A 24,796-nucleotide genomic window follows, 5' to 3' on the forward strand; every position below is an offset into this window, starting at 1 on the left:
GGAGAAAACTGAAGCGAGGCTGCTGCTTTGCCAATGTCTAACCAGGACCCTTTACCAGTCAGTCCTCACCTGACCTCTGTCCAGTAACCGGGGCAGGGGAGGGGAGACATCTCACCCTCTCTTTGGCTAACTCATAGAAGGTCCTGGCCAAGCGGTTTGGCGCTTACTAATCCCTCCTTGAGACTAAAACTTTCAAGGACCCGGGTCTACCTCTATTTTTCCTGACTGCCACAATAAAGTTGGATTTTAACCCCATCATCCTGCAGCAATATTTCCCCTGCCAGCGTGGCCTGTCCCATTTGGATCAAATATTTTATTTACAAATTCATTTCTAATTTATACCCTGCCCACCTTCAGAAAAGATCTGAAGCAGAGGCAGGGACTAAGAAACCCACGACGGGGAACGTATCCATTACACTGATGGCTGCTGTTCAGGTAGGGATGCAGCTGCCTACAGCCCCCTCTTGCCCACATTTCATGGTGACCCCTGTTTGCAGCCTCTGAGGCCATAAATCCATCCCCACACAAGGCATGGCTCCTGCAGCAGCATTTTGTACTTTGAGCCTCTGCTCCTTCTAGAATTCCCCGTATTTCTCTCTTTGCCCTCTTTTTCTTTACAGGGTTCCTGCTCTTCCCACCCACCCCTTACGCTGGCGGGTTTCCAAGTCTCCCATCTTCAGCCTCCTCACCCTTTCCCCGGCCCTGTGCCTCCTTCTCTACCCCAGACCCTCCAGAGCACCCCAGACACAGATGTCCAGACCTAACCGCTCGCTTCTTAGCCAAACCTCCCCTCCATTTTTTGTTGCTTCCGTTGGATGGCGTCTTGCCTACCCGTCCGCCCAAGCCACGAACTGCTGTCGATCCTCGGACAGACTCCCGGCTTGCTCACCGGACAGCCCCCCGGCTTGCTCACCAAGCCCGCTTCACAGACCCTCCTCCTGAAGCGACTCCCAAGCCCAAGCCCTCGTCTTGGTCCCTGGTGGCCGCCCGGGGCCGCCTGAGGCCAGGCTCCGCCACCCTGGGTGCTCAGCAGTGGCCACCAAGGGAGACTTTTCCAGACACACCCGGCCGTCCCCATCTCTCACATACGCGATGTCCTTTGCTTAACCGAGTATGCGCTTCCAGACCGTCTCCTTTTCCTTCTGATGCTGTAACAAACCACACAAACTCAATGGCTAAAAATAACACATTTATTCTGTTACAGATCTGGGGGCAGAAGTCAGAAATGACTCTTACACGGCCCAAACCAAGGTGCTGGCAGGGCTGGCTCCTTCGGGCAGTCCGGGTGGGGACGTCCAGCTCCTAGAGGCCGCCTCCCTTCCCTGGTGTGTGCGTCATTCCGACCCCTGCTTCTGCCATCACGTCTGCTTCTCTGACTTTGGCTCCCGCTGCTTGCCTCTAATTAGGACCTTTGCGCTTGTCCTGGGCCCGTCCAGATAATCCAAGATAATCTCCCCATCTCAAGATCCTTAACTTAAATCACATTGGCCAAGTCCCTTTCTTTCACAAAAAGTCCCAGGTCCCTGGGGTTAGGAGGAGGGCCGAGGGTCTCCGGGCGTGAGGATTCGGATGCAGACATCTTTGGGGGACCACAATTCGGTCATCGCCGTTGCGTGCCAGCGGGAAGGCGGGATCGCGTCCGGTCCTGTCCTTCAGGAGTTGACAGTTCATGGTGGAGGATTTAAAACTGAAGAGCCAGGGGTTTGGGGCCGGTCTCGGCAGCACAGAAGGCGCAGGGCCTGCCCCTTTCCTGAACCTACTATTCCACAGGGCCCGCTCAGACATCACAGGTGGCATGTTCTCCCTCGTGCAAAATTCATGCTTCCCTCCTTCTTGTGCCCTTGACCCTGTGCTCACTCACGGTCCCATGACTTACCCCATTCCGAGCAATTTGCCGTGTCTGTGTGCCTTGGCGGGTTAGAAACTCTTTAAAGGGCGGGGCTCTACTTTCTTCGGAATGATCCCAGCAGCTAGAACCTTCCCAGCAGCTAGAACCTTCCCCACAGCCGTTCCTCCAAACCCTCCTCCGCGTAGTGCCCCATAGACCATGCTCGGTGCCCACTCCCCTGGGCTGCGCTGGTGACCCCCGGGCCGCGCTGGTGAGGGAGACAAGAGTGGGGAGGCCACGGAGGAAGACGGACAGGGAGGCCTCAGGGAGCCGCTCGAGGTGAGAGAGAGCTTGGCAGAGCTCTGGTCCCCGGGCCTCGGGTGTCCGCAGCCGGAGTGGTCGGTCCCCGCGCTCGGCCCAGGCTGCGGGGCTCCGGGTGGAGGGGGACGTCGGGGCCAGAGCCCTGCAGCCGGCAGCCCCGGGGAACAGACAGGTTTCCAGAAGCGCTTGACTGAAAGGCTCAAAACTACTTGTAATTACGCTGGATCACGCACATCCCCGCTCCCCACCACCCTCCCAGAATAGTTTTCTCTTCTGCCCTGTTAGCAGCAGCGGCCCAGGGGGATGATGTGAGCCCTCACAGGCCTCCAGGGTCACCCCGAGGAGGAGGAGGTCTGAGTCATCAGAGAAAGCCCGGCTTACCCACCTTCCAGCCATTCCCCGTTACTTTTGTCTCGGGTTATGTAACCGGCTTTCAGCCCGGTCAGGAAGCTAAAAGGATTTGAACCCTCAAAACCTTCCCTTAGAAGCGCCTCCGCCCAGAGCACCCACTCCCGTTCAGCTTTGTAAAAACACGGACACGTCTGGCTTCCAGACGGATGAAAGCCTGAGCGGCAGGTGGGTTTGGGGGAGCGGCACAGAGCCACCCACTCCCTGACTTCGGCCCCTCCCCTCCTGGCTCCCTCTCAAGTCTTTCGCACACAAAGGGAACAAGACCCTAAAGACTAATTAGAACATTTCCAAGTTCCCCTTGCGAGGTCTCCAAATTGCCAGGTGCTCCGCTCATAGCCAGATGCCTCGAGACTGCGACCAAAAGGCAGACACCCATTTTCTCCTCCCCTTTGCTTGGCCGGGGAGCCCAAAGCCCGCCAGCCACGCCCACCTTCCAGAGTCCTTTGTTGGCTCCTCCGAGCACCTCGCCAGAGCCACGTTCTTCCCGGGGATTGGCATCACAGTTTCCCGAAACAGTGGCTCAAATCAATTTGTAGGGCAGCAGTTTTAATGAGCTAAGAGTGGGATAATGCCATGGATTTTGCAAGCTGTAGCTTCTGTTCAATCTAATTACCGCCCTCTGTGGATTTATGACCAACCAGAGCTGGCTTTGGACGACAGGGCATTTCATCACTTCCCCCAGCTCTGCAGGGCCGTTGTGCGCTGGCGGACTGGGACAAGCTAAAGCAGGCAGCATCCATCAAAACTGACATGACCAGGGCACCTGGGTGGCTCAGTGGGTTGGGGCCTCTGCCTTCGGCTCAGGTCATGATCCCAGGGTCCTGGGATCGAGTCCCACATCGGGCTCTCTGCTCAGCAGGGACGTGCTTCCCTCTCACTCTCTCTGCCTGCCTCTCTGCCTGCTTGTGATCTCTGTCTGTCAAATAAATAAACAAAATCTTTTAAATAAATAAATAATTGACACGACCGTGGTGAAGTTGTCAAAGGAAAGGTTCCGACAGTCCTACCTGCTAAGACACCAAATACTGGTGAATGCTGCTGCTTTGTCCCTGCTCTGGGAGATGTGTGGGGCGGGTGGGGACGTCACCACGCAGGACAGCTCATTCCTCCAGCTCCCCAGGCCATCACTCCGGCCCAGCTGTCACCTGGCTGCGCTGCATTGGCAGAGGACATCAGTGCAGAGGGGAGTGTCTCGAAGTGCCGCTCGGATCGAAGCCCGGGAGCCGGCCAGTTCTGCGAGTGCTCGAGGGCCTGTTATGTAAAAGGCATAGGGCCTGAAGGTGGAGAGGTCACAGGACACTGTCTCTGTCACCCACAAACTCACAACCCCCTGCCTGTGAAGCACACACTGGGATAGCAGAAGGGGAAGGCTCGATCGCATGCAGTGAGAAAAGGGGGCGGATTCCAACTGCTGGGGTTTGCAGAGTCTCGAGCAAGCGGAGCGCCGCAAAGGGGACCTGGGTTTGGAGGCAGGAGTGCCAAAGGCATGCTCCAAAGTACAGAAGCAAGGATGCCAGGGGCTCCTCCTGGGGGGGTGGGGTGTGGGGGGGAATGGCAAGTGGTCTGATTTGGTCTGCCCTATGCGGTGCCTGGAGGACGGGGTCGGGATGGGGAGGTGCCTCCAAAGTCCAATTAAGAAATTCAGGATGTCACAGCAGACCACTGAGGGCTTGTCAGAAAAAGAGCACCACGAATGGGTCTGCTTCAGAAAAGTGAGCCTGGCTGTGGTGGGCAGGACGCACTGGGGCAGGACAGGGTTCTTCAAACCAGAAGAAAAGGACTTCGGTCCACCAGGGGGTTGTTTCATTTGGAGGATGCTCTGTGGGCCAAGCAGCAAAGTCCATTTCAGACCAAGGGACCTAGAGCCACTTGGAACCACCCACATGGGTGTTTGGATGCTGCCAGTTCAACCAAGCTAAGGGCAGACAGACAACCCTGCGCCCAGCACGGACCGCTAAGCCAACTTCCTTCCTGTCTCCGTGCTTGACCTGCTCTCCCTATGCCATGTTCCCACCTTGCAGTGGTGATGAAACTGTATTTTCCCGCGAACTTTCACACTAATCTCATTCTCGGGACAATATCCTTAGAGCACCGAAGCGACACAGGGATTAACATCTGGGGGTCTTATTTGCATTTTCCCACTGAAGACGGGGCCCGGCTTACCTCAACGAGAGCAGACAGCCGCTCGGGGAGTCCTCCAAATCCATTTGATTTATACGTAAAGAGGTGTTTCTCTTTCCAAAATCCAGAGACGATTTATGTCATGTGGTATCAGTGCAACTCAAAGAAAGCAAGATACCCAGCTTAAAAACTGATTTGCTGCAATGAGTAAGGATTATAAATTGTCCTTTGGAGAGGCTGAGGGTCCTATCCACTTAAACATTTACAAACTTCAAGCACAGTGTAGTCATGTGAGATTTATGGTGCCACACTAATAGGATGTTAAAAATAAAACAGCCAGGGCCCACAACATTCTGCGACCTGCTAATGCTTCTCAACATCGCATCATGGCTGATGCAAAGAGTTATTCCCCCAGCGAAAAAGAAGACCCTGACTCAGGGTGATTTTCTGCACAGCCAGCATTTGGGGGTTCGGGGGATAGTTGGATTAATGCTTGTCACACCACTCTGTCATGTATTAGTATTACACCCATATCATATATTGACGCAAACTAGGTTTATAAGTTTTGTAGTTAACTCTGGGCTGCACAAGCCCAGCATTAACAAGCGACCTTGGTGACTCTTCCCAGTTCCTCAGATCTGCGTTGAATGGCAACTTCTCTGAGACCGGTACATTTTGTCACACCTTAGGCCCTCATAAATATGACAGGCCTTTGCTACCGCTGAGGTTTAAGAGATTTAAGTCAAGTCACAGATTTCCAGAAACTGGTTCGAATTTTACAAATGAACACTGAGCTGTTACTGCGGCTAGTTTCATGGCTAGTATCATGAACGAGGTCAAGGTGCCGTGCCTAACTTCTGGCAGATCTTGGATCCTAAAAGTAAAAGAAAGCAGGGAATTGTGGTTCGCACGCAATAAACCAATCTCCAAATTATTAAAAAGGCATTTTATTATAAATACATTTTAGTTGTAGCAGTAAAATACATTTTGTGTTACCATGAATCTTTTAAGACAAAAGAACTTCACTGAGACAATGATCACAATGTAAGAAGTGTAGACCCCGCACCCCCCCACCCCAAAATGGAAAAGTTGTTCGAAGTAACCAAAGTGGATAAAGTAATTCCGAAACCAGGTTAAAAAAAAAAAGAAAATGACCCTCCCCCCAAAAAAGGAAGAAAATAAAGACCCTGGAGAGTGCCTTTGGGGCTATTTTATGGTACAAAGTCATTTTCACTTTAAAGGATAAACTCTTTAAGTATTAGAACCTCTCAGATGAGGTATCATTCACTGTGAAGAAAAAAAATAATCATTATAATTTTGCCAGAAATTAAGATTATTAGATGGCTGCACAAACAGGCCTGGGGAGAGCCTTAGACAGACCACCTCAGTTTTATAAAGCCTCCCTCTGGAAGACTTGCCAAAATAAGACCCCGTATGGATTTGCTAAGTAACTGATTGCATGACATTAGCTAAACAAAGTTCAGATAAGAACTGTATTTTTTGAAGCATTAAACACACACACACACCTGTCACTAATAACAGGACCCATTCCAAAATGCAAAACCCATTACCTTTATAATTTAGAGGAGAGGTATTTTCATCACCATATTTACCTAGGATACAACTACTATATGTAACCAGTACCTTCATGGGTTCCAAAGAATCAGGTCAGATGACGGGCACAGAAAAAGCGGCTACAGTACAGTGTCCTATACAGGAACTGACAGGAAGCAGGCATGGTCTGGATCTATGGAAATCCAAGACCCTTCCTCTGGATGGGAGGGGAGGACTGAGAAACGTTCTCAGGCGGAACCCACAGGTTGGGACTTCAACCTAGGAAGAGAGAGGTCTTTGCATACACGGCATCATGCAAAGCCAAATGTGAATCAACCAGAGCTCCCTGTGGGCTGGACACGGACAAAGGAAACTGTGCTGAACGTGGACACCATCTCCGCAGAAGGGTAATCAAGCCTTTCAAGGAGGAAGTGCTGTGGTTGAAGAATTCCAAAGCTGTGCGTTCTCTGATGCTTATCATGGGTACTTCTACACCTAAGTCATTCTAGAACTCTATTGCTTTCAAAGTATTTTTTTTTCTCCTCCTAGTATCTCAGTAAATTCAAAGCCAAACTAAAAGCCAGAGTCAGAGCCCGATACCCCTCAAGCTGCAGTCTGGGGGGAACATTACCAACAACGACAATAATATGTAATTATTTTAAATATCCAAAGACTTTCTCAGTTTCTTTCTCAAAAATACCTTGCTCATACATGCGCACCTATGGTTTATGAATAACTCATGCTTCGTCGGTGTGGATCCCCCCAGACTGTTGTTGCAAACATATGTAGATTTGTTTTAAGTAGGAAAGGAATCAGAGACAATTACCAATTTTCTGCCATCTACAACACTTGAGGCTCCCCTAATGCTTGCTGGCAGAGAATCCAGCATAACTTTGTTAACCTGAGAAATGCATCATTTGAAAAGCAAATCCTTTGCCTTTGAAGCCCCACAGCCCACTACCCCCCCCCCAAAAAAGCTGTAAAAACCACAAACACATTATTTGGGGATTACTTGTTGTTTTTAATGCTCCACATCACTGCCATCCATCGTAGGACTGGGCCTCCTGTACCGTGACACTCTGATGGCTCCCTTTCACAATCCTTGTCTCCATGTGTAGGGACCAAGACCAACGCTAAGCCCACCAAACAGATGCACAGCTTCCAGAACAAAGCCCAGGCTGCAGGGTACACAAAACCAATCTCGGCCTAGAAACGAATGAGCTCCTGCACCCTGACGCGGGAGAGTAGCACAGACTGTATTGGGGGTGGGCAATGCGGGGGAGCGATGGCGGTGGCCAGCCCAGAGGCTCTCATCACTCCACAGAGATCTTTCTCCATGAATGTTCCACTCATGGCATCGTTAACTGCTAAAAACTTCTCACATGGTAAGTTGTTTACACTGAGCAAAGACATGCACGGTTGGAAAGACCACCGGATTTTCTCCAGACCAGCAGTTCTCAAAGTGTGGGTCCTGGACCAGCAGCATCAGCGTCACCTGAGAACTTGTTGCAAGTGCAAATGATCAGGCTTCAGCCTGGGATCAGAAACCCCAGGGCAGGGCCCAGCCATCTATCTGTGTCTCAAGAAGATCCCAGGTAACTCCGATGCTAGCTGAAGTTTGAGAACCACCGTTCCTCCCTGCTCGAGCTTCTAAAATCTTAAAAGAAGACAGATCTTTAAACAGATACTACTGGTGGACTTCTGTGTTGAAGCTATGTCATTGGCTACCCCTTCCATCCCCTACACTTCTCAAATATCAAAAAAAGGTATTAATGAAAAAATTTATTTGCACAAACCAAGTATTTTTTAAAGTAATAGATTTCCCCTCCTAGACACAGTTCTAAGGCAGGCAGTCACATGCTAGTATGCAAAATGAAATACAGAAGAGGCCTCCTCTATGAGGGGCAGAAATAGCTAAAAAGATACCCCAAGAACATAATGAAAGTTCCATAATATCATTTAATGAACTCATAGAATTATATAAAACTTACTATGCTTTATGCTTAATATTTGTATCAAAATAAAATCTCTCTGTTGAACAAATTGCAAATAAAGTCTGGTCTAATACTGATTGCTGAAACTATACGTGTATGAATGTCTCTGGGTTTCCTTCACGCTCTAGTTTTAGAAGCTTCAGACAACTGTATAACTGGGTTTGGGGTTTAACCGCAGCTCACATTACTAAGTCTAGATTCTTCTATCAGATCTCTCCCTTCAAAAAAATTTAGAAACTCCTGTGACTGTTTCCTTGAAGTTTATTCCAAAGTAGATATTTTCCATCATTTCAAAAATTTCAAATGTTACATTAAAAATGTCTTATTTTTAATGTTTGATATTCTAGTTTAAAGTAGTAACAATACATTTTCTGAATGTGTCTTATAAGAATGTTAAACGTTAGTAAGATTCACTCCTTTTAACAATGGTCTTGCGATTGCTAATTGAACAGATGTATGAAAGTAGTTAAGTGTGAATTTAGCAGCTTTACAGTAAAATCTCAGCAAATAAATATCCAACTTCAAGTAGAAGGGAAAGGCAAGACGCCTAATATATGAGAACTCTGAAGACGAGCATGCCACGTACTCTTTCATGACCGTATCTTTATAATATGATGGACATCACTACGTGATATTTTGAACAAGAAATCATAGAACATTATCCATTATTCCTAATTGCTGGGTAGTTTGTGGATCAGACGGCAAAAAGGGGAAAGCAAAATCAGGTTAACACATTTAATTCCGAGATTTAGGAAGACACGGAGGGTGGTGGTAGAAATTAAGGGTTTTTGTATTGTTGGGGGCGGGGGGGGGGATGGCTCCTAAGAAATGGTGTCTGGTTAATCATAAAGGACAAATTACTACCTTTGTGGAGCTAGAAGGAAGAAAAAAAAAAAAAAAAACAATGGATGGTAGCCTAAATTACATTTTAAGGCAGCAATCTGTATGTCTCAATATATTTAAAGTTTTAATCTTGTATTTTTATACTTTTTCTGGGACTCCCTTTTCAGAGACAACTATGATATAAAACAATGCTATCTAACTGGTGTCTCTTTTTAAATGACTATTTCAGTAAATCTAATTTTTTTAAGAACAATAGCTGATATCTAAACTTTAACTTGAAATTGTTTTTTCACACCCCTGGCTCTTAGGCAAGGGTGGCTCTCTCTAGCCAAGGTGGCTAGAGATACATTCTTCTATGTTTACAGTTTTGCTCGTAAGATGTATATACATGAAAAATATTAAACATGTCAGGTAGCTACACTAGAGCAAGATAATAACATATATTAATTATCTCAAAGTGAGGAAATTCAGTTAGCTTTCTCAGCAATTTCAATGCCTCCATAAACAAGGAAACTATTTTCGCAAATAGGTCTTAGAGATTGCTATGTTTAATTAGGTAATGCTTATTCAGTGGGAATTCTGCTTATTTTACTTATTCTGCAATTCTTTTTACTGAAAAGACCAACTGATGTTTACACTGAACCTGAACTTATTCTAGAATCTCTCACGAAAAAAAAAATCACACAAAGCAGTTTGTTATTTCATTTCATATACGCAAAATGACCTGCATAGAAAGCCTATCTGTCTGAGGAAAGGAGAATTAAGGTCATGTTAGTTTAAATGGTCAATAATTAACTACTGATTAATCAAAAACAAAGCTCTGCTAAAACAATTTGGCAAAGTGTGTGCCAAATTGGCAGCCAAAACCCCTTTTAAAAACACACCAGAAAATACCCAAGTTACACTGAATGAGTTTCCTTCTTCGAACCTTAACAAAAATTCATTTTTAGATCAGGAGAAAAACCTTGAACATAGATACTCTACAAGTGCTACCACCCAAAAGAATTTCTTTAACGTAAAAAAAAAAAAAAAAAAAAAAAGGAAACAAAAAGAAAATCTCAAGTAGCACTGAAATGAAAAAGGGAGATGAAAAAAAAAAGATTCTGGCAAGAAAAAAGGAAAACTTCAGAGTGATACGAAGAACAAAGAAGTAGAAAGACATTGTGTGAACAATTAACTTCACTGAAAAGAAATCTGTTCTGGAAGAAAAGGAAGCTGGTAATAGGTAGTATCATCCAAGAGTTAACATCAAGTTTCTTAAAAAAAAAAAAAAAAGAAACTTGAGTTTCTTTAAAAAAAAAAAAAAAAAAAAGAGTTCCATCTCAACTCTAGGGTTGAACCCAGCACATACGTTGTTTCTAAGTCTGCTTTCTGGGTACTTGCTACTACTACCTAAGTACTACCCAGACAGCAGAAACGGCCCTCAAAAGTCACGCCTCATTTCAAGAGAAATTTAGTGATTCCTGCAGTAAGACTTGCTCAGAACCATTATTTATGGTTGGGAAGATGGCATTAAGTGATGCCGAGGAAGGGCAGGTGTGCTAGAACATGCACTCGAGGCACAATCTAAAAAGGCAGTAGATGGAAGCGATACCCGAATCCTTGACTGGCTGCGGGAACAGTAAGGAAATGAGGGACACCTGGACACAGCAGACGGGACGGAGAAGCAGCTATTATTTCTAGGGTTTTGGGAAATAACTGCTGAAACAAGGCTGTCACAACGACTTAGCAGCTTCCTTATCCAAAGCTTCCAGTGTCGGTGTATTTATGTCAAGCGGTGGGGTATGCCCTTGACCTCGTTAACTATAAATACAAGTAATTTTAAACCAATGCTTTTTAAAGGTTTAAGAACGGAAAACCGAAAATTAGGCAATCACTCCACAGCAAAGGATTATCTGAAAGCCCTGACGTGCTAGTTCTGTCTTCCTATTCGCAAACGCTCCCGAACATTTCTGCCGGGGGTGGGGAGGGGGGCTGGTGTGTGTAGAGAAAATCATCACAACTGAAAAAAACGATTTCTCCCAGACATCCTCACATCAGGGAGATGTAATCTTCGTTTGGGCTATGTCTTGAGTTTCGTCAGAGAATCGGAAATACATAGCTATGTGGCGAACCATTTTCTTCTTTTCTTGTGACTAAAGTTATCTCGAGCAATATCTGACCTAATTCAATGCGGCGGTCTGACATCAGCCAGAGAAAACGTGGTGCTGGAACTTGCCGACTCTGTTTTCCAACTGTGATTTATACTAACCATTAACACGTCTGCAGTCGACACGTCTCCATCTGCTGCCTCACACGGAGACTCGTGGCCCCTGACGGAAAGCCACAGGCAAATGACGGGCACCCACTCTGAGCAGAAGGACAGATCGGAAGAACGGAGGTGCTCTTTGTTTGTCCTGCAGGCTCGCTAACCTTGAACGAAAGGCATTATCTTCTCCTAAACTGTATGAGGATGATGGGGTGGGGGGGCATTGTAGCTGGCCGCCAGCAACTAAACTCCAGACCCAGCAGAGATGGAAGGAGTTTTCTGTACTCCTGGTCCTTTTCAACCCCATTTTTAAAAATGTACTGTGAATACAGGATGGCCTATTCAAAGTAGTCCTCCAAAAAACTATTTTGGAAAGGATCATCAGGATCCATTGGTTCATTGCAATGTTTTCCAACCTTATCTTATTTTTTTTAAAAAAAAGTTATATTGTAGTTTCAAGATATCTCTGAAGTAGAAAAGTAGTACTACCAAATCAGGAAATCAATAAGGACATGCATTGTTTCAAATGTGTTACAAGACCACAAGTTTCAAGAGGGTAAATGTTTTGCTTTGGATTTTACCAAAGTTCATTCAAAACAATTTTAAGACTGTAGGATAATTAAGATAGCTATTTAAATTTTATATTTTTATACAAGTTCAGTGGGGTTATTTTATAAGAATCAAAAGACATGAAAAACAAGGGTAGTTTTTTGCCCCAGATTTTGATGAATTTTGATACATTTTGGACAAACATTATATTTCTTTTTAATGATGTCCTAAAACAAAACAGTTAGCAAAATATTGGAATTGCCATATATAATGTCACATTTTAATGTAAACATCAAATAAGGTACCAAAATTTTTACTGGAGGGAAAAAAAAAAAAACAAACCTTAAAGCGGCACAATTCTTTATACCACTGGAGAGGGAGGGAAGCCAGATTACAAACATTTACACATGCATAGTGAGAAAAAAAGGATTTTACTAAATTCACGCATTTTTAAAATAGTTATCAAGTCTACTAAGCACCAACAATCCTAAAAATTTTTCAGCTTCATGATTTGTTTAAAAAAAAACCACACACACACACACTATCAAATTAACGTTAAAAACAAGCTTGAAGTATAGCTTGTCCAAAAAATAACTAAATATGCCAATGTTTTTTCATGTTACAAAAAACAGTGGCATACAAAATATACCTGCAAAGAATGCCTTTAACTCTATCCTACAGTGGATGGAGATTACAACAGCACATCATACATAGTCTAAAACTATAAAAGTTTTAGAATGCAGCATCTTGTCACCAAAAAAAAAAAAAAAAAAAAGCTGATAAAACTTAAAGTATTTAGAAGATGCTGCCCCTTTATTTTAAAAAATTTTAAATGAATTTAAGCAAAAATAACATACATTTGTACATCAACTGGCCATTTCTGGTACAGAAACCCAGCATATGGTAATATTATTGAATAAATGTAAATGCTACTTACAATTTTTTTTCTTTTTAAATACATTTTAGACAAAGTTTTTTTTTCTTTTTTTTTTATAGTTGCACAATTAACCTCTTAGCTGCTAGCTTGATGCAAACATATGTAACAATACACAAATTTAAAAATATTTTTTATTCTACATAAAAGCTGTCAAAAGACTCACGTCAAAAATGCAAAATAATGGAATATACTTTTAAAAAATTAGTCGCAAGTCTAGCAGCAAAGCAAGTAAGTGAGAACATATTTAATATTAAAACAAAGGGAACTGTGCATCTATAGATGAAGTCCAACTATCTTAATTCTACTGATACAAACAGAAATTAAAACATTCTCCCTTGAGGGGGAAAAAAAGTGATTATTTAAAATAGGAGTAAAAGCCATTGCTGCCTGATGAGCTCCCCAGGCTAAGTTCCTGGAACAGAGACAGAGGGTCGCTACTCTTCTTGGCCTGCTCGGGCTGGGGCCTGGGCTTGGGAGGGGCCCGCAAAGCACTGGCATAAGACATGGCGGGCTTGCTGCCCCCAGAGCTCTGCTGGCTACTGCTGTTGGCCGACTCCACGATCTGCTTGTTGGGCATGAGAGGGGGGAACTGGCCGAGATGCTGCAGCACATTATAGTTGAAGGAACTGGACACCTCGAGGTTCTCAGACTTCAGCTGATCCTCAGGGGGTTTGACGGTCTTGGGTGGAACTAAAAGCAGAGAACAGTAATGAGGATTTGAGGGCACGCCCCGCAACATCCGTGCATCTCGTCGGCTCACGGTGTCACAACTGGTTCTCATCTCCAGGAACTCAGGGACAGTATAGCCACGAGGACGGACCACTTCTGCCACAGAATGTTGAAATCACAACACATCTAATCAAATCATTAATAACACTTGCAAAAGAATTAACTACGTAAATGAGAAGAGCTAACATATAAAAACTAGAGGTCAAAGCCGAAGGTTTGCTTCAAAAATCTGTTTTACATGTGTACACTGTGGTATTTATTATAGTAACTGCTCAACTTTGAAAACGAGAATATACATGTTCTTTTTTAAATAGAAAGGATCTATATACATGGACTTCTGATCAAACAGCTCTTATGATTAACTTAAGGAACAGTACTACTGGATTCCATTTTGTAAAGATTTTATTTGTGTGTTTGTTTGTTTGTTTGTCAGAGAGAGAGAGAGAGAAAGCACACAAGCAGGCAGAGTGGCAGGCAGAGGTGGAGAGAGAAGCAGGCTCCCCGCCAATTCGGGACTCCATCCCAGGACTCTGAGATCATGAGCTGAGCTGAAGGCAGAGGCTTAACCAACTAAGCCACCAGGCATCCCTGGATTCCATTTCTTAAGAATGCCCTCTTTTCTTCTAATATATAAGTAAACACAGAATATGGTGGAGGAAAAATGGCTATAAATTTTTCTTCACATTTCCTATATGTAATTTGCCTGATTCTTAACATCCTTTAAGATTTGACTCCACTCTTCCCTAATTTTATTGTCCACTAAACCAAGACCTGTTTTTAAACACTGCTTTTTTCAATATTTTAAATGTTTAACTAAAGTGGGGGGAGGAAAAATAATTTTCCCTCTACTCTTGTAGGTTCTTAGCTGAGACACCCCCTATATTAAGACAGACTAACAGGAGAAAAACAATCAAAGTTTAATAAACATGTACACCTTCTATATGGTGAGGGAGATCCAGGAAACTTGAATAACTCCCTGAAATGGCCCAAGCCAGCAACTAAAATAACATCTCCAGCTAAAGGCAAAAGATGTTGGGGGTAGAGGGCAGTTATGCAAGGTTGCCAGGAAAAGCCCACTGAACAAGGGGAAAAGTTGTTATGCAGGGTTAAGTTAAAGGGTCAGCTGTTGTTTTCTCCAGGTATACTTTCCAGAAAGTTAGACTCCTCCTCCTCTTCCTGGTACAGAAAGGGAGATATTCTTACAAATAGAGATTTCCCTTGTAAATGTACGTCTCTCTTACAAAATGGTAACTTTCACCCAGTTTTCAGAGCTTCTGTGTCTATAGTTTCTTAAAAATAATCAGCCCAAGATAATTGGTATGCTAAAAAACCCTTGGCTTATTGGATTATACATATTCACGGAGGATAATTTGGAAACTACAGAAAAAGTCAAAGAGGAAAATAAGTCATTCACCTCCTATACCAGAGATAAGCCTTAACCTGGTGTGCTTCTTCCTAAAGACATCATGTAACACAGATATTTCATAAGTTATTTGGGTAACCTCTGGCTTTTAGAAATTTGGATTATATTCAACTTTTCACACCTTTAAATACTGTGATAATACTGTGATATTACAGACAAATATTTCTAAATATTCATGACTATTTCCTTACGATAAACCCCTAGAAGTATAATGCCTGAGTCCTAAGGTATATATATATAATTACAGCTTTCGATAACTACAGCCAAACGTCCCCCCAGACAGATACTGCCTACCTACACTCTGCCAGCAATGCTTGCCCATTTCCCTACCCCGTCACAACACTGTGTGGTTTTTGTTTTTTGTTTTCAGTCTTAGCCTATTTTATAAATAAATATCTTGCTGTAGCTCTAATTTGCATGTCTTTGATTACAGATATTTATGGATTCTTTTTATTATCTATGTTTATTATCTATCTATTTGTGCACTGAGATGGTAAGTGAAAATACTTCATTTTTTAGTCTTAGCATTTCATTGAATCAACATGCTAATTTCATAGTATTACCTTAAAACTTAAGAAATTAATGAATTTGTTCAGGGGCACCTATGTGGCTCAATTCATTAAGCATCTGATTCTTGATTTTGGCTCAAGTCATGATTTCAGAGTCACGGGAGAGAGCCCCACATTGGGCTCCGTGCTCAGCTCGGGTTTGAGATTCTCTCCCTTTCCCTCTACCCTCCTCTTGCTCGCAAGGTTGTGTTCTCTCTCTTTAAAAACAAATAAATAAATTCAATGTTTTTAAAAAATTCATAACATTGTCCAAAATTAGTTTAGGGACACCTGGGTGGCTCAGTCGGTTGGTTGAGTCTGCCTTTGGCCCAGGTCACGCTCTCGGGGTTCTAGGATCAAGCCCCACATCAGGCTCCCTGTTCAGTAAGGAAGTCGGCTTCACTCTCTCCCCCCACCGCTCATGCTCTCTCACCTACCCCCACCCCAATAAATAACATCTTTTTAAAAATTAGTTTAAGGGGTGCCTGGGTGGCTCACTGGGTTGAACCTCTGCCTTTGGCTCAGGTCATGGTCTCGGGGTCCTGGAATCAAGCCCCGCATCAGGTTCTCTGTTCTGCAGGGAGTCTGCTTCCCCCTCTCCCTCTTCCTGCCTTTCTGCCTACTTGTGTTCTCTTTGTCAAATAAATTGATAAAATCTTTTTTTAAAAATTAGTTTAAGGGGTGCCTGCGTGGCTCAGTGGGTTAAGCCTCTGCCTTCAGCTCAGGTCATGACCGCAGGGTCCTGGGAGTGAGCCCCTCATTGGGCTCCCCAATCAGCGGGAAGCCTGCTTCTCCCTCTCTTGTGTTCCCTCTCTCACTGTGTCTCTGTCAAATAAATAAATAAAATCTTTTTAAAAAATTAGCTTAAGCCACCTAACATATTTTTAGAACATTTCTCACTTGTCCATTGATGATGTCACTGATTTTGTAAAACAATTACTTTTAAGAGCATTAGTTTAACAAACATTTCATGATGAATCACTAAATTCTACTCCTAAACCAAGTATTACACTGTATGTTAACTAACTAAAATTTAAATAAAACCCTGAAACATTTAAAAAAAAAAAAGCCAAACGTTTCACTATAACAGTGGCCTATACTAGCTACTATAACATATTTTATTGGTTGTTCAAAAACTTACTGTTCTTATTCACTAAGATTTATTTAACCATGCTCTCATTTTTGTGACAATATAATTAGAGTATAAAATATTTTCAACTAAATAACCAATACTTATAAAATAAGCCCAGAGGCAGTTGCACCTAATGCCTACACACTTAATGAACCACAAATCTGAGATCTCTATTTATGTGACTTATCACATATTCTCCAAAGAAGAGAAACTATGCTTTAACAGAATCACTAATCTGACACCCAATGATCTTTTTCAAAGTGCGTATCTCTAGCTAATCTTACATTTTCACCCAAACATCACTAGAGAATGTCACACATCACTAGAGCGTCCCTGGGGCGGGGGTGGGGGGGACACCACTAGGTGTAAAGGCTGAGCCTGTGTGACCAGCCTGCCCACGACCCCAGGTCCTCAAGCACACAAAACCTGTTATCTTCTTCCTCGGCAGACATTCTCCAAGAGCAGGACGTGTGATCAGTGACAAAACAGGAAATCCAAAGTTCAGAAAAGTCAAAGACACAATTCTCTGCTCTCAGACTTTCAAGTGTGGAGAAAATATGACCACATCAGACACAATGACCACTTTTAAATACCAAACCAATTCCATATAAACAGTTTTCTTTAACTGAAGAAGTCTCAAACTTCAGAAAGAAGTTGCCCGCGCGGGGACTATTTTCCCTCTGATTCCCCTGTGGCTAAGGCTGCATTCTTCTAAAAAGGAATAAATAAATAAATACTAATGGACAGGAAGTTGTGCTTCAGGAAACTCGTGGTCTTGAGTTCATTTTATTAACTTAACTGTTACTTTCTGCTAAAGAATACTACAATTTGTCTGCTAGTTATGACAAAATAGTAACTGTGTACTTGTGGAAAGGACCCCATAAAATGACATATGCTTTGGACAGTTATTTAGAAACTTTCTACCTTATCAGTTCAAGTCAGGTTTTTACTGGTTAAAACTTACCCTATAATTTAAGGTGGAAAAAAAAAGAGAGAGAGAAAGGATGTTGTCTTTAAAATAAATTATAATAATTACTCACCCATCAAAAAGAATGAGATCTTGCTGTTTGCAATGACACGGACAGAACTAGAATGTATTATCCTAACTGAAATAAGTCAGTCAGAGGAAGAAACATACCATATGATTTCACTCATACGTGGGATTTAAGAAACAAAACAGATGAACACAGGGGAAGGGAAGGAGAAATAAAATAAGAGAAGAACAGAGAGGGCAGCACACCACAAGAGGCTCTTAGCTCTAGGAAATAAACTGAGGGTTGCTAGAGGGGTGGGGGATGGGGTAACTGGGTGATGAGGGTTAAAGAGGGCACGACATGTAATGAACAGTGGGTGTTCTGTGCAAGTGTTGAATCATTGAACTCTACCCCTGAAACTAAGAATACAGTATATGCTGAATAAATTGAATTTAAATTTAAAATTTAAAAAAATAAAAATAAATTTAAAAATAAAAACTAAATTATAATTAAAATATAAATGATAATAAACAAAACAACTAAAAATGAACAAGTCCTTATCACTGATTTGTAATTGAGATGTTTCTCAAGAAATTCAGGTATGATAATATGAGTGTATGTATGTCACACCTTTAAAATGACAAAGGAACCTCAGCAAAAATACAGCTGCTTATACATTGTAGATATTCATGAACGTTTACAAATTAAAATGACAACAATGTCTCTTGCCAGGAAACAAAACCAAAATCTTTCTAATGCTTTTGTCCTACTATGTCTATTGTTCTAAAAATATGCTTACATGGCACATACTCAAAAATGGGCCAGTTACAGAAACAACAGATTCACATTCTAAAGATGAACAAAATTAAATTCAAATACAAAGGTTGATGCCACCAGGGCAGAAAATCATCCAAAAGAGATCGCAGACTTATTCACAAAAATCAATGTCTACAGCCTATAAAGAGAAGGCTACAGGTTGGAGAACTCAAATAATACCATTTGTTTCCTCACATTTAATATTTAAAAAAAAAAAGAGGGAAGATGAAAGTGCATTTACTTGCATTCAAGGCTAAAGACTTCAGACTTCACTGAACTATCCAGTAGAGGGCCATTCCCATGCCTTTCTATGCCTGTTTCCCCACCTCTTTAGCCTCAGATTTCTCAGTCCATTAGAATACAAGGAACAAACACAAGATTTCTAGATCTCAAAATGTTGGACTTTATTAGTTTCTCTCCTGGCCAAACTCTACTGTGTAGCAAACTGTCAACGACTTTATTGACAATAAATCCTTGAAAACTGATGCTGACCCAAAAAACTCCTCCTGCCCCTAATCCTGGGGAGAGGCTGGGGCGGGGGTGGCGGTGGGGGTGGGGGTGGAGGGGGGTTGATCAAAAGCCAGAAAACAAACTTCTCCCAAGCAAAGGTGACTCTATTTAGAAATGCAGTTTAAATTCCACGACTTCTTTCATTCATCCACAGGTCAAAATGATCAAAGTGATGAGCTCCCAGAGACAGATCTACTCCCCTTCCAGAGCATAAACATGGACTCAACGTAGTGCTGAATTAAATTAACACCGTACGCCTGAGACACACCCATGAGCTATGAGCATTCGATCATATCCCAAGACAATAGTGTCAACAGGGGCTGGAGGAGCGGAAGAAGGACTCCAGCATCCGGGAGCGGACAGTTACGACTGCGGTTTGAAGAACCCACCAACTCCATCTTACCGATCAACTCTCTGGGCTGAGCTGTCCTGCTGGATCCATTACACGGAATGTTCTGATAGGGGGCAGATGAGGTGGTGTTTACCCAGGACTCCGGGGATGAAAAGTTGAAAGAAGATTGGTTATTATGGTCCTGAAGCTCTTTACACTGAGCAAGACTGTCTTGAGGAGTGCTTACTTCTTCAGAACAAGGCTGGACTGAGCTAGATGAGATTCTTCTTTGGTACAAGGGCCGACCAGGTCCTCTGGGTTCATACTACACAAAGAAAAAGGGCATTTCATAAATCAGTGAAACCTACACCCCCGCCCCTCTTCGGTACACAGCAACGCACTGTATTAAACAGCAATGCTCAAAATACTATCCTCTGTGACGATGACCCCCTCCCTACCACCCTGCCCGGAAAAGCAGCCTGAGCTCTGGACACAGTGTTCAGGAAACCTGGGTTCAAAACTCAGTTCTGGCCCTTAGCAGGCAGTCCTAGGACAACACACGTCTACTTTCTGTTTTCTTATCTGTAAGATACAGAGCTCAACTACCTGTCTTTGGTTCTAAAACTCTATTGCCATCTTGGGTAACATAAGATTAAGAACGAAGAAAGGTATCTGCTACATCACAGTCAACTGAACCATAGCCGCCCTGAACAGTATCCCATTCTCGACTTCTTCCGATTTATTATTCCATAGACTTGATGGCAAGACATGACTCCCCCAACCGCACGTGAAGCGCTCCTGATTGGGCTCACTCTCTGCGCATCCTTTCACATACAGTCTTCAACTGACACAGAACATTATTTTCCTCAAAAAATTCCTTAAGGGGCACACCTAGGTGGCTCAGTCGGTTAAGCGTCTACCTTCAGCTCAGGTCATGATCCCAGGGTCCTGGGATCCAGCCCCGTCTTGGGCCACACTTCTCCCTCTCCCTCTGCCCCTCCCTTCTGCTCATGTGTGTGCGCATGCGCGATCTCTCTCTCTCTCTCTCCAGTAAATAAATATAATCTTTCTTTCAAAATTCCTTTAGGGCACCTGGGTAGCTCAGTCAGTTAAGCATCTGACTCTTGGTTTCAGCTCAGGTCATGATCTTGGGGTCATGAGACCAAGCCCCACATTGGAGGAGACAATCTCTTTCCCTTTTCCCCCACTTGTGCTCTTGGCCTCTTTCTCTCTCAAATAAAACATCCTTTATACATCTGAAACCCAACTAACTTACTCCTTGTATTTTCTCCTCGCTAAACTGCACAGCCCAGATCCCTTTAATGCTCTCAACAAGAGCCACCAGCCAGCCATTTCAAGATTTTTTACCGTTGCCCACGGACTCTCCGATTCCCTCCTGCCTCACTGCTGTGACCAACACTCCGCCTCTGTCTTGGTGGCAAGGCCGCATGAGGGGCGGTGAGGTCTGCAGCCTCAGCCTGGAGCCAGACTGTTAGACTTCAGGATGCGATTTACCAGCCAGCACTGTCACCTGGGCAAGTGGCCCGACCTCTTGGGAACTTCATCTGTAAACGGAGCTTCGTTACCCACCGGACCTACCTCTTAGGACTGTTGTAAGAACTAAATGAGTTCAGCACGCACAGCATTAAGCACTGTTCCGGCACATAGGAAGGGTTTGTTGTCATACAAGTGTTTTAATAAACATATAAAGATAAGACCCCACGTAGATCTTAAATGATGGAATGAGACTGACGGACTATTGCACTCCTCTCCCGCCTCCCCAACTGTAACATTTATTATTTAGCTTGTGATCACTATGGTTCTGAGGAATCTGTCTTTTGCCACTGTCGTTAGCAGTAATTGGAAATCAGGAACAGGAGATTAGATTACAAAGGAGAGAGCGAGAGATGAATTAGCACAGTAATCACAGGATGTTTGCTGGGAATATAAAACAGCAGCAAACTGATATTCTCAAGCCAACTAAACAAAAGACACTGGATATAAGCACTGTGAGGGTCAAGTCATCCCAGATGAATCACTAGGATATAAGGCAGGAGAGGGAATGGGCTTGGACTGTCTGCCCTTGTTCAGAAGGCAGGAAAGGACAGGAGGAGAGCAATTTTCTCACTATTAAATGATGAGTTTCCAGATTGTTTCTTCATTTCTAAACTTTAGTTACTGGATGGCAAAGGCAAGAGTTATCCTTCCATCTGGCTAGTTCTTTTTTTCGTATATCTTTATTGCTCTTCTGTCCTTAAGTATAATATCGAAATTCACCTTTAATTTTGCTCTGTTTTAAGAGAATGTTTTCAGTGATCAAGATCATTCTGAATGTGATTCCAGTTTTCTAGAATATAACTGCCACCTGTGAATTTAATCAGCATATTTGATGATTAAATTATGATGTTCGGTAGAATAACCAACCCTCCTAAACTGCTTCACTTTCCCTAGGGCTAGGTAATCCCTGAATGACTGATTACAATAGCCTGTGCAATGTGTCTTCTTTATCAAGGGTTGTCACCAAGATCATCAGCTCCTAGAATCAAAATGAAGTGTTTCTTTGTATCACCATGCCCAGAGTATTTAGTAATAAGCCCAGTCACAATCTGCCGGGAATCACATTCTAAAGTCTTTACATGTGAATATGTAAATACAAAACTAACATCTGTTAAGGCCTCAGAAAGAAGAGGTTATGATAATCAAATATACCCTGGTGATACTGAACACTAAATAAACTTATATAAATTTCAGGCATTTGCTTTACAAGCCCTTTTGCATTAAATACTAAGCATATGTATGCTGGTAGTAGAAACAAAACATCTTTTTACGATGAACAGATACACATAAACCTCAAAACTTAAATGAGGAAAACTAAAAATCAGAAAGCGAGGGAAAGCTGAAATGAAAGGAGACAATACTCAATTAAGCTTTTCAGAAAATGTGTATCATTTGTATCATTCAACTGAAATCCAAAAAAAAATCACAATTGACATGCACAGCAGGAACTGTGGAAGTACTGTGTAACATACTTATTATAAGAGCTCCTAAGCAGCTATTGACAAAGATGAATGTGCAGATGAAATATGAAATTCAATTTCAAATCACATCATAAATATAATTGATCCTTTCTGTCAGAAAAGGAACCAAAACTTGAAATTGTTTTTAAAAAGTCTGCTGGTATACACAGATGAAGGTAATGCATGAAAATATGATTTGCTACTTTCGAATCTATCCTCAAAGGAATCTGAGTAAAGAGATAGAAATCTTGATGACAAGTGAAAATTGGTTCATATACCAAATAAACTACATTTTAGCAGTTCTGTAGTTTTCAGCGTCAGATTTGTACAGTTTTTGTTAGATTTATATCTAAGTATTTCATTTTTCTTTAAGCTATTGTAAAGGATATTGACTTGTACATTTTGGTTTCCAATTATACATTGCTAGTATATAGAAATGAGATTGATTTGTGTGTGTTGATCTTATATCCTGAAACCTTGTTATATTCATATTAGTAGAGGATTCTTGTTGGTTTGTTTTCTGGATAGATTCCTTGGGCTTTCCCACATTGATAATCCTGTCATCCTTGAATAGGGAGAGTTTTATGTCTTCCTTTCCAATCCCTATGCCTTCAATTTCTTTTTCTTGCCATATTGCTTTGGCTAAGATTTCCAGTACAATGTTGAATAGGAGTGTTGAGAGTGGACATTTTATCTTGCTCCTAGTCTTAGAGAGAAAGTATTCAATCTCTGCCATTAAATATGATGGTAGCTGTAGGATTTTTACAGGTGCTCTTTAACAGGTTGAGGAATTTCTATTTCTAGTTTGCTAAGAGATTTTATACATCACAGATATTATATAATATTAAATGTATGTGGCTTTGTGGGTTTTTTTGGGGGGTAGTATCTTAAAATCTTTTTTTTTTAAAAAAAGGACTTGATAAATTATAAAACAGTATTTTTTTTTTTAAAGGCATGATTCCCAGTTAGTGAGGGAGACTGGCCCAAGACTCCACTAAAATAATAATAAATTAATATAAAAGACCCACAACAATCAGGACCAAATGACCAGCATTAATAAAGGACACAATTTCTGGGCTATATGGAGACTCAAAGGAGGAAGAGTATCTGTGAAAGAAGATGGAGTTAGAGCCACAAACTAAGATGAGAACCAATTCACCCTGCAGAATTCCACAGAGGCTCAAGCCTCAGAAACACCAGCTACCATGAAAAATGAAGGGATAAAATGGGGGGGGGGTGTTAAATGAAAGTCGGTGCAGCTGAACAGCTGGTCTCACTCTGCATTCCCCCAACCACCAGAGGAATTCAAGCATTAAAAGATCCCCAGGGAAAAGCCTGCCAGGCAGTAAGTCCTGAGACGCGAATAAAACTCCCAAGTCGCTCGTTAGTGACATAGACAATTGAAGGTTACTAGACATTTAAGGAGAGTTTTCAGCACAAAAGATGGTCATAGGTAAGCAAACAGAAGAAAAGGGAGGCCCAGAGGAAAAAAGTAACAACAATGTTTTAAAAATATTTTTGGAATATTATTTTAGTTCTTACTAAAATTCTAAAATAAGACAATAACAACAAACCCTCAACTGGTTTCCTCGAAAAAGGCATTACGTTTATAAAAACAAAAGTGAGACATTATGAAAAAGGAAAAGCTTGAGAATAAAGAACTCCTGGAAATTAAAACATTTGTGGGCTCAAATATGAAATGCAATAGGAGGGTTTGTAGATAAAATTAAATTTTAAAAAATCTTTCAGAAAGTAAGAAAAAATACAAAGATACCAAAATATGACAGGACCAAAAAAGATATGGAGAGTCCAGGAGGTCTAACAAATGCTTTAGAAAGAGACACAGAGAAAAGAGATGATAGAACATTATCAAAAATATAATGTAAGACAATTTCAAAGAGCTGAAGGATATGAGTCTTTCTCTAGAGCACTGCTGTCTGTAAGACCTTTCTGTGATGATGGAGATGTTCTGTACCCTCACCGTTCAATAAGGTGACCTCTAGCCACATGTGGCTACTGAGCAATTGAAATGTGGCTAGTAGAAATAAGAAACAGATTATTTTATTTCATTTCATCTTAATAATATCTAACCCATCTGGAATTCCTGTAGGTTTTTTTTTTTTTTTTAAGATTTTATTTATTTATTTGACAGAGAATGAGAGATCACAAGTAGGCAGAGAGGCAGGCGGAGAGAGAGGAGGAAGCAGGCTCCCCACTGAGCAGGGAGCCCGATACAGGGCTCAAACCCAGGACCCTGAGATCATGACCTGAGCCAAAGGCAGATGCTTAACGACTGAGACACCCAGGTGCCCCATTCCTGTAGATTTTAACTACAAATAGATCTTGACTTAATTTACATCTCACATTCTGCGGCTACATCATAATCCAAGCCATCATTCCCTTGTCCAGACAAATGACACTCTACATTATACCTTTTATGTCATTTTAAAGGAATTATTTTTAAAATAAAATGCATTATCTAAGCATAACTTTAAAAACAACTTTAATGT

General features: G+C 42.4%; 1 protein-coding gene across 8 annotated transcripts in view; it reads right to left on the reverse strand.

Annotated features, from left to right (window-relative positions):
• Positions 1-8,472: 8,472 nt before the first annotated feature.
• HELZ (helicase with zinc finger) overlaps positions 8,473-24,796 on the reverse strand; it is a 186,075-nt gene continuing 169,751 nt past the window's right edge. For 7 of the 8 annotated variants that reach the window (XM_059149522.1, XM_059149520.1, XM_059149523.1 and 4 more), the window contains 2 exons: positions 19,342-19,594; positions 8,473-13,496 (listed from right to left, as the gene is read on the reverse strand). In XM_059149522.1, the coding sequence (XP_059005505.1) occupies positions 13,162-13,496; positions 19,342-19,594 (588 nt within the window). In that variant the 3' untranslated portion in view covers positions 8,473-13,161. The remainder of the gene's footprint in view (positions 13,497-19,341; positions 19,595-24,796) is intronic. The other variant, XM_059149527.1, reaches the window with a different exon arrangement.

The sequence above is a fragment of the Mustela lutreola genome, chromosome 15 (genome assembly GCF_030435805.1).
Source record: "Mustela lutreola isolate mMusLut2 chromosome 15, mMusLut2.pri, whole genome shotgun sequence".
Classification (NCBI taxonomy): domain Eukaryota; kingdom Metazoa; phylum Chordata; class Mammalia; order Carnivora; family Mustelidae; genus Mustela; species Mustela lutreola.